Source organism: Oncorhynchus gorbuscha, linkage group LG13 (genome assembly GCF_021184085.1).
Source record: "Oncorhynchus gorbuscha isolate QuinsamMale2020 ecotype Even-year linkage group LG13, OgorEven_v1.0, whole genome shotgun sequence".
In the NCBI taxonomy this organism is placed as follows: domain Eukaryota; kingdom Metazoa; phylum Chordata; class Actinopteri; order Salmoniformes; family Salmonidae; genus Oncorhynchus; species Oncorhynchus gorbuscha.
The window spans coordinates 41,865,198-41,875,583 of NC_060185.1; the positions used below are offsets into that span (position 1 = coordinate 41,865,198).

The window sequence follows — 10,386 nt, forward strand, 5'->3', positions numbered from 1 at the left end:
AGGTCATTCATTAGTGGTGGTGCATTAAGCCAATCAGAAATACCATCAGAGCTCTAAATCGACACATTTATGCCTACATTTGCATGCAGGCCAGGTAGCCTATAGGCCTACTTCTATGTTCACGTCCTTGCTCAACACAAAAGACACTGACTAAATTGACAGAACTCTTAAATGTAATTAAATAAACCAAAACTTGTTTCTCACAAGTGCAGCATATATTGTGCACTCTGCAAACAATGTGCCCACTCCGACAATGAGAACAGGAAGACTGGAATAATAATATTGGATGCAATTAAGAAATGACCATGACCAAAGTAACAACAATTTTAGATTAGAAATTACAGGAATTAATGGTGCATGTACTACTGGTTATATATGTAATGGGGAATTCATATATACTAACAATCAAACGCAAACAATTCACACAATGAAGTTATGAAACAATACATGTCCACAAATTGGCTGGAGAGAGAAGTGCATTGTGCATCTGGGCTAATGTCAATACGACTTCTGCATTGGCCAAGAAGCATTTACGGTGATATGACCACAGCAGAAGTCAGGGCATTCATAATTCTCGTACTTCACGGAGAAATGCGGAGCTGTTGTCAAGGAAGTGAGTTTGTGTTTATACAGGATGTACCGCCCCCACCTACTGTCAACCAATCATGTCAATGCGGAGCTATACAGAGCCCTCAGCCTTGATACAATATTTGGCAGGCACATGGCGATGCAGCACAGACCTCGATTTGGCATCTGCATGACTCTGGAGGCTCTGCATATGCGTCACACTCTCCATATGGAGCCATAAACCACATTTGCGATTCAAGCATGAATTGGCTTTTAGTCCAGGCCTCCGCAATGTATTAGTTCACTGAGATGGACACACACACACATATATATAGTTATATTTATTTTTACTATAGAAAATAGTAAAAATAAAGAACACCCTGGAATGAGTAGGCGTGTCCAAACTTTTACCTGGTACTGTGTATATATAATATGTACTGTGTATATATATATATATATTGTTTTATTTATATATTGTTTTATATATATATATATATATATATATATATATATATATATATATATATATATATATATATATATATATATATTGTTTTATATATATATATTATACAGTACCAGGTAAAAGTTTGGACACACCTACTCATTCCAGTGTTTTCTTTATTTTTACTATTTTCTACATTGTAGAATAATAGTGAAGACATCAAAACTATGAAATAACACATATGGAATCATGTAATAACCCAAAAATTGTTAAGCACATTTTTATTTATTTAACCAGACAAGTCAGTTAAGAACAAATTCTTATTTACAATGACAGCCAATCCCAGCTATACCCGGATGACACTGGGCCAATTGTGCACCTGGTTTGCACTTAGTGGGATTAGCATTTGTTTTTCCACAGGACGATGACCCAACACACCTCCAGGCTGTGTAAGGGCTATTTGACCAAGGAGAGTGATGGAGTGCTGCATCAGAAGAACTGGCCTCCACGATCACCCAACCTCAACCCAATTGAGATGGTTTGGGATGAGTTGGACCGCAGAGTAAAGGGAAAGCAACCAACAAGTGCTCAGCATATGTGGGAACTCCTTCAAGACTGTTGGAAAAGTTAAGAGAATGCCAAGAGTGTGCAAAGCTTTCATCAAGGCAAAGGGTGGCTACTTTGAAGAATCTCAAATATCAAATATATTTTGATTTGTTTCACACTTCTTTGGAGAGAACTTGATTCCATATGTGTTATTTCCTAGTATTGATGTCTTCACTATTATTCTACAATGTGGAAAATAGTAAAAATAAAGAAAAACCCTTGAATGAGTAGGTGTGTCCAAACTTTTGACTGGTACTATATATACACTACCGTTCCAAAGTTTGGGGTCACTTAGAAAAATGTCCTTGTTTTTGAAAGAAAATCACTTTTTTTTGCCCATGAACTTAAAATGTACAGTGTAGACATTGTTAATGTTGTAAATTACTAATGTAGCTGGAAACTGTTGATTTGTAATGGAATATCTACATAGCGTTGGACTAGTAACCGGAAGGTTGTGAGTTCAAACCCCCGAGCTGACAATGTACAAATCTGTTGTTCTGCCCCTGAACAGGCAGTTAACCCACTGTTCCCAGGCCGTCATTGAAAATAAGAATGTGTTCTTAACTGACTTGCCTGGTTAAATAAAGGTAAAATTAAATTTAAATTAAATAGGCGTACAGAGGCCCATTGTCAGCAACCATCACTCCTGTGTTCCAATGGCACTTTGTGTTAGCTAATCCAAGTTTATAATTTTAAAAGGCTAATTGATCATTGGAAAACCCTTTTGCAATTATGTTAGCACAGCTGAAAACCTTTGTTCTAATTAAAGAAGCAATAAAACTGGCCTTCTTTAGACTAGTTGAGTATCTGGAATAACAGCATTTGTGGGTTCGACTACAAGCTCTTTCTTCGGAAAATCGTCAGTCTATTCTTGTTCTGAGAAATGAAGGCTATTCCACGCGAGACATTAAAAATCATCCATTTCCTGCTACAATGGTCATTTACAACATTAACAATGTCTACAATGTATTTCTGATCAATTTTAATGGACAAAAAATGTGCTTTTCTTTCAAAAACAAGGACATTTCTAAGTGACCCCAAACTTTTGAACGGTAGTGTGTATAAAAGAAAGGAATGATACAATGGTACAGCATCTAATTCCCATATTTATTTCATACATTACAGTTATATACATAACAATTGGAGATACACTGTAATTTAACAACGCAATAGAAGAAAATGCTGAAGGATTCGATTCAAGTCCACAAATTGCACAGCTGTTACAAAAGAGAAACCTTCTCTGGTCATCCCACTATATTTAAAGGATGTTGAAGAAGCTGCACATTTCTGATACTTTGATTCTAATGCACTTTAGCCCCCAGAAAACAACATTTTGTCCTCACTTTTTGCCCTGCTCGAACTGCTGCATTTTGGGTGTAATTCTTACATATGCCACTAGATGGCAAACTAATACATAGCATACTCCAGTCTTGATCGTATTGTTCTGACAGAACAGTAAAATTCAATCAGATGTACATACAGAATTTTTAAAAATGTGTTCCTGGAAGAATATCAGCAATATGATATTTCAGGGGAAAAAAACACAAACCTTGAAGGCTTTTTAAGTACATTAATTGTATTTTCAGACAACTACGTTTCATTCTATCACAAAACTACAGAGCTTACTTAGAGAGTTAGTGAAGTATGGATTATGCTGAAAAACATGTAAAATGATAGTCTGCGAAAACTTAGACAACATTTGAGTGGCATAAATTATTGTCTCTCCCCCATTGTGATTCTGAATATCAAAAGACAAATGGTTGGTTCTGAAGCTGCTGTGTATCCATTCTGGATATTATATAGTCCCACATTTACAGCCGTCTTAAGTCCCAGGCTTTTTAGCCTGTCAGTCCTGGCACTATCCTCTGTCTGTCTGTCTGTCTGTCTGTCTGTCTGTCTGTCTGTCTGTCTGTCTGTCTGTCTGTCTGTCTGTCTGTCTGTCTGTCTGTCTGTCTGTCTGTCTGTCTGTCTGTCTGTCTGTCTGTCTGTCTGTCTGTCTGTCTGTCTGTCTGTCTGTCTGTCTGTCTGTCTGTCTGTCTGTCTGTCTGTCTGTCTGTCTGTCTGTCTGTCTGTCTGTCTGTCTGTCTGTCTGTCTGTCTGTCTGTCTGTCTGTCTGTCTGTCTGTCTGTCTGTCTGTCTGTCTGTCTGTCTGTCTGTCTGTCTGTCTGTCTGTCTGTCTGTCTGTCTGTCTGTCTGGTCTGTCTGGTCTGTCTGGTCTGCCTGTCTGTCTGCCTGTCTGTCTGCCTGTCTGTCTGCCTGTCTGTCTATCTGTCTGTCTATCTGTCTGACGAGCCCAATCATCATTAGGCTATATGGAGGTGGAAAAAAAAAGTGTACCAGACACCTCTCTGCACAGCAGTGTCTAAACCCCTTTCCCCCCATCTGCTCACAAATCACAGTGGTCATCAACACTCTTGTAGCGGTCCATGATCCTCAGCACGTCCTCCAAGATGGATGGCCCCAGGTCCAGATCCAAGCCCATCAGGGACTCTGAGCGGGAGACACCGGGAGAGAATCTAGGGCACACGGTGGGCGACTCACTCCGCTCGCTCCTCAGGTCCTCATTGCTCAGGCCAGCGTCTGAATCCAGGCTCAGCCCCCTCTGAGGTTCCAGGGGGCCACAGCTCTCTGACATGGAGTCCTCTGAGGAGACCTCTGAGAAGGAGCCGGAGGAGGGCACCAGGTGCCTGAAGGAGGCAGAATAATTAAGGTCGTGGCAGGGGTCCATGTAGCAGCCGACACCCTGGTCACACACAGACATGGAGTGATGCCGCTGCTGGTTGTGGTCGTTGTGGTTATGGTTGTTCGGCTGAGGTTGGTGCTGCTGCTGCTGCTGCTGCTGTTGCTGATGGGACGGGGGGGTCAAGTCCTCCAGGTGGAGCCGAGGCGGCTTGGGAGGGGCCTGCTCGGGGGCGATGAACACAGGCATGGAGATGGTGCTCTTCAGCAGGCTGGTGGAATGGTGGTAGGGATTGCGGTGGTTGTTACAAGAGTGGTTGAGTCCTTTGTCGTTCATGGGGTAGACTTCATCCAGCTGCCTCTCCATACTGTGGGACCGTGGTAAGCCATTCAGGGCGGGCAACATGTCCATCTTGCCCTGTAAAAAGCCTACGTCTCCGAACATGTCGCCCTCTCCCTCCAGCCCGACATGGGCACTGTGGCGCATGTCCCCTAGCGGGGGGCTAATCATGTCACTGGACAGGACGTCTCGCAGCTTGAGCTTCTTCCCCCGCTTGGGTGTGGCAGTCTTTAAGTACATGGGCGTCTTCGCTGGCATTCTGTTTCCCAGAATTCAGTTTGTGAGGGGATCGTCTCTCAGTGATGAGATTTGCACCTCCTTTTAATATGATCTTTGTAAATTATTTTTTTCCTTTGTCCGCTTCTTAGTAATCACAGTGGCATGTAGGCCTTGACCTGAGATCAACGCACTCTCAAAAAGTCACCATTATTCAATAAGGGTGGTGGGTGTTCCAGCTTCAAAACCTCCCTTCTTCCTTATTCTTTGTCCTCTCTGAAGGTGAAGAATCCTTTCGCTATCTTTATGTCTGCTGTTTCTCTGACGGGGCTCAGTTGCTTTGGGAATGTGGCATCAAAACGCTAGTCTTGGAGGTCTGTGGAGACACAGAGAGAAAGACAGAGAGATTTACAACCTTGGAGCCAGAGGACAGAAATACAAGGGGAAACACTTCAAGAATCTGTGTGTTTGCTGAGGGGGACTGGCTGAAACCACCCAAAATGCCTATGGTTTCACATGGCAGATGGTGTGTGCTGATTTGAGGTTTGTGTGGGGTGTTGCAGTGAATCACACAGTAAATCATACATCCTCTGGAATTTGTTGTGCATTCCAAAGACTTGCTAGACTTTTGTGGATACACAATTTTCCAAGGAAGTTATTTGTTCAAAAGCATTTTGTGTGCGTCTCCCTGTGTGGTAACCTGTTATCAGGACCTCTTTGTGTTTCCTCCAGAGCTGTGTACACATTACACTAACAAGCATTTAAATGCATGTTAACTGTAGCCTTTTTCTTCAAACGCCCATTTGGATGACAGACATAAAAATTTAAAAAAGTTGCTCATCATAATCTGTGGTCTTTTGCATAGCATCTTTATTCCTGCTGATCATACACAAAAGTATGTGGACACCCCTTCAAATTAGTGGATTCGGCTATATTTAAAAATATATATTTTTAAACTAGGCAAGTCAATTAAGTACAAATTCTTATTTACAATGACGGCCTACACCGGCCAAACCTGTGCCAATTGTGCGCCGCCCTATGGGACTCGCAATCCCGGACGGTTGTGATACAGCATGGATACGAACCAGGGTGTCTGTAGTGACGCCTCTAGCACTGAAATGCAGACTGCTGCGCCACTCAGGATCCCCAAAATGTCAGTCACACCCATTTGCTTACAGGTGTATAAAATTGAGCACACTGCCATGCAATTTCCACAGACAACCACTGGGAGTAGAATGGCCTTACTGAAGAGCTCAGTAACTTTCAAAGCGGCTGTTTTTCATGGATCGGGCTAGGCCCCTTAATTCCAGTGAATAGAAATCTTAACACTATAGTATACAATGACATTCTAGATGATTCTGTGCTTCCAACTTTGTGGCAACATATTGGGGAAGGGCCTTTCCTGTTTCAGCATCACAATGCCCCCTTGCACAAAGTGAGGTCCATACAGAAATGATTTGTCCAGATCAGTGTGGAAGAACTTGACAGGCCTGCACAGAGCCCTGACCTCAACCCCAACAAACACCTTTTGGAACTCCCACTGCGAGCCAGGCCCAATCGCCCAACATCAGTGCCCGACCTCACTAATGCTCTTATGGCTGAATGGAAGCAAGTTCCCGCAGCAATGTTCCCACATCTAGTGGAGAGCCTTCCTAGAAGAGTGGAGGCTCTTATAGCAGTAAAAGGGGGACCAACTCCATATTAATGGCCATGATTTTAGAATGAGATGTTCAACGGGCGGGTCTCCACATACTTTTGGTCATGTAGTGTAGTTCGTGGCTGTGCTCTAAGCTGACTCACTGGTGATACTGCTGACTGCATTCAGCTGACGACATTATTGTTAATCATTACATTTTTTACATTTAAGTCATTTAGCAGACTCAGTTAATGGAATCCCCACCAACCCGAGGACTTTACTCCTATTTAGCCATCATCTTATATTCCAGTAAACTGTTCTGTTATGAAAACTTTCTTAACCATGAATCCTGTATTTAAAAGTTAAAACAATTTCAATGACTCATTAGGTTTGAGGTGATTTGTGTATGAATCATATCCTTTAGGAGTTATAGTACTGTTTTCTACCACAGCCAGTCGACTCCTGGCATCTCTAACCGTTATGTGAATTTTAACACGAGCTTCACTTATGAAGCTGCTTGAGGTCTTTATTAGAGAGGTGTTGAGACTTGTTGGTGATGATTTTCAGTGTTAATTGACCACAGAGTCGTTAGCCACATTGTGACAAGGCATTTTGTCACTGAGTAGTGACAGCAGATGCGGGCTGATAGTGAAAGATTGCCCTGGCAATTGGACTATACCATTTCTGTGACACGCCAACAGACATGATACAAACAGCCTACTATTCTCTGAGACAAACAGAGAGATTAAATTATCTTTCTTGAGTAGGAAGTAAACAATATTTCACCCTTCTATCTTTATATTATGTGTCTGGCAGATTGTATGCAGGGAAGGGAATCTATAAACATGCTGGTTGACAAACACAACACAACAGGGATAAAGTGCTGTGCTTGCCCATGTATGCTGACAGTCCTGCTACTGCATGACAATGCTGTAATCCTGGCCTGCTCCCCTCTTCATTCAGAAGGTCCTGGGCCCTGCTCCTCACCTATTTATGGTGAGGGATTTACCCTAATTCCATCACAGAGGAAGTTTTATCAAACACACACACACACACACACACACACACACACACACACACACACACACACACACACACACACACACACACACACACACACACACACACACACACACACACACACACACACACACACACACACACACACACACACACACACACACACACACACACACAACTGATGAGACAGCTGGATGAAAACTGACAAAAATGTTGAATTACTCATCACAAAAGTGACAGATCTATTGGGCTCCTGAGTGGCGCAGCAGTCTAAGGCACTGCATCTCTGTGCAAAAGGCATCACTGCAGTCCCTGGTTTGAATCCAGGCTGCATCACATCCGGCCGTGATTGGGAGGCCCCATAGGGACTGTCTGGGTTTGGCCATCATTGTAAATAAGAATTTACTCTTAACTTGCCAAGTTAAATAAAGGTTCAACTAAAAAAAATATGCCTAGATATTTCTTGTTAATTAAAATATTAATGGGGATATTTAAAGGTCCACCTTCAAAAAGAAACAAAGAGCAAAGAGTAATTTCTCAAGCAAGAATTCTGGGAGTGGTCTGAGTGGGGAGGGGAAAACTGTAAACTAGCTGTTATTGGCATGGTTTGGAACTCTCTTTCTTATTGGTCTATTAACTAATTTACTGCCTGGTGATGTCACCAACTCCATCCCACCAAAACAGGCTGAAATTTCAAGTGTACTTTTCAAATAGCTATTACACTAAAATGGCATTATCATCCTCTTCAGAACATCACAGTATATTTCCAAACTCATAGTGTGGAAATATATATAAAACACAGGAAAATCACGATTCTGACTGCATTATGTTATATTTTGTTAATATTTTCCTGAACACATATGGAACATAATTATTCAAGTCAACACCTGTTTGTAGTTTATATCTGCCAAATATGGTTTCCATTTGCGTTGTGTATCAAAAGGTTATACCATTATACCACCAGTTCCGCACTCCTTGTTACTTCTCTACCCGACCAAGGAAAGTGGCTATTAAGAAGTTGTGCTTCATTCCTTGTCCTGTGAAACTCTTAATTCGGCCATCCCAATGGCACGCAGCCCCCTAATCAGAATGCGTCTTGCGTAATGTGGTTGACATTTTGCTTAGTTTTTCTCTCTTCTGATGACCAAAACCAGGCCAACAAAATAACCCAACGCCCAATCTATTAATTATTCTACTCGTTTATTTTTCAGTAGGTGCAATACATTATCCAGACGTTTTTGGAGGGAATACTCAGGCTATTGCGCAAACGTATTGCCTGTCAACTTTAACGTCATTAATGTACGTTGTGCATTGTTTGCATATTATATAGCCTACCTAGACGGTATAATTTAATCAAACCAGCAGTGAATTAAATCAGTTCAATGTTGAAGCATCGATATGTATGGCCAATGTAATTAATTTGTCATATGGCTTGTGGAAAACAGATTTCTGTGTTTGAAATTAGATTGTAGAGAGAAAGGCTCTGATTTCTTTTCGTGATTAAGGTCCCATGTTCTTGTGCCCTTGTATAACAGTCTCACTCAGACCCATACTGGTTGAACCAACGTGGAATAGACGTTGAATTGGCGTCTATGTCCAGTGGGTGGGTTGTACCAACACAAACCTTATGTAATAGTTAGGCTCTGAGATCATCCAATTCCCGGACATCCCCCAGTTAACTATTTGGTAGGCTACCACTGTATACCTGCTAATCCACACACACAGCTCGGCTATTTTAAACGCGATTATTTTCTGAGAGCAATACATAGGTTTACGTTTGTAGGTCTATAGGACACACGCTTGAAGGAGTAGTCGTTCACGTTTATTGAAGAGGCCATTGATTAGGGTATAGCAGAGGACTACTATAGAAGGCTGTAAATAATGGAACGATGTAGGCTACAGTATTATATGGTTATAAGGAATATACCCAAACAAAATTACGAACATGTGTATAGCAAACAACTGAATTTAAAGTGGCTTCTTCTCACTGATGTATTTTATATCTATTTGATAGAGCGTTGTGAGGGTCGCGTGGCTCACACTGGTTGACAGCTCTGGTAGTGGAACACCCTGTTATATCATAAGCACTATTTATTACACTTGTAATCTTCTTAACCTATTAGATCCATCATAATCAGATGCAGACAGTGGTTCCGACACATCGAATTGTATCGGCTACCAAATTACGCACATTTAAACTGCTCATCTCATGTGAAGACTTTCATTTCAACACATTTTGGTTTCATTGTTGGTAATCAAACAGGGGTATACATGATTTTCTCATTTGCAGTCATGCAGGCTAGCGAAATATAACCTATATATTATTTTTATACTTTAGGTAAGATATATTCAGACAGAACGGACAAGTGACAATAGCTTGCATCCAAAATTACTTGTGAAACAACCTTTTTATTTCGTAATAATAGCCTAAACAGAAGTAAATAATATATCATTGAGTGAATACTTGCCTACCTTGTAAAGGAATAGCTATATTTCCACAGTGAATAATCACGGAGATGTGTCTATAGTCCACCATTAAGGCGTCAGCTTCTCTGGTTAGTTTAAGAACAGGTAAACCTCTTACTGCGAACTGTTTCTGTAGTCGAGGAGCCTCGCAAACAGTTTGAGTGGAGAAGCGAGGGGGCGTGATGATTGTGAATGAAGAAAGTGAAAGGCGATCCTGTGATGCGCGCTCTTGTGTGCAATTAACGATTGCTAAAGTATAGTAGGCTAAATAGCATGCAGCAACAGATGATTCAAAAACATTGTGAAAGTAAATTCATCACACAATCTATTAAATCTTTGGCTAAGCATAACACATCAGTTTTTAAAGTTCAATGAAGCACACACATTTGATGCGCACATTCTGCATATGGG

General features: G+C 41.4%; 1 protein-coding gene across 1 annotated transcript; it reads right to left on the reverse strand.

Moving 5' to 3' along the window:
* Positions 1–3,782: 3,782 nt before the first annotated feature.
* Positions 3,783–10,124, reverse strand: zgc:154093 (uncharacterized protein LOC777623 homolog). The gene is made up of 2 exons (XM_046296452.1): positions 9,982–10,124; positions 3,783–5,229 (listed from the first exon to the last, which is right to left on the reverse strand). Exon 2 carries the CDS (start codon positions 4,893–4,895, stop codon positions 4,005–4,007), a length of 891 nt encoding a protein of 296 aa, XP_046152408.1. The 5' UTR covers positions 4,896–5,229; positions 9,982–10,124; the 3' UTR covers positions 3,783–4,004.
* Positions 10,125–10,386: the final 262 nt, after the last annotated feature.

Coding starts and splice junctions, on each gene's coding strand:
- zgc:154093 (XM_046296452.1), bottom strand. CDS start 4,895: ATGCCAGCGAAGACGCCCATGTACTTAAAGACTGCCACACCCAAGCGG.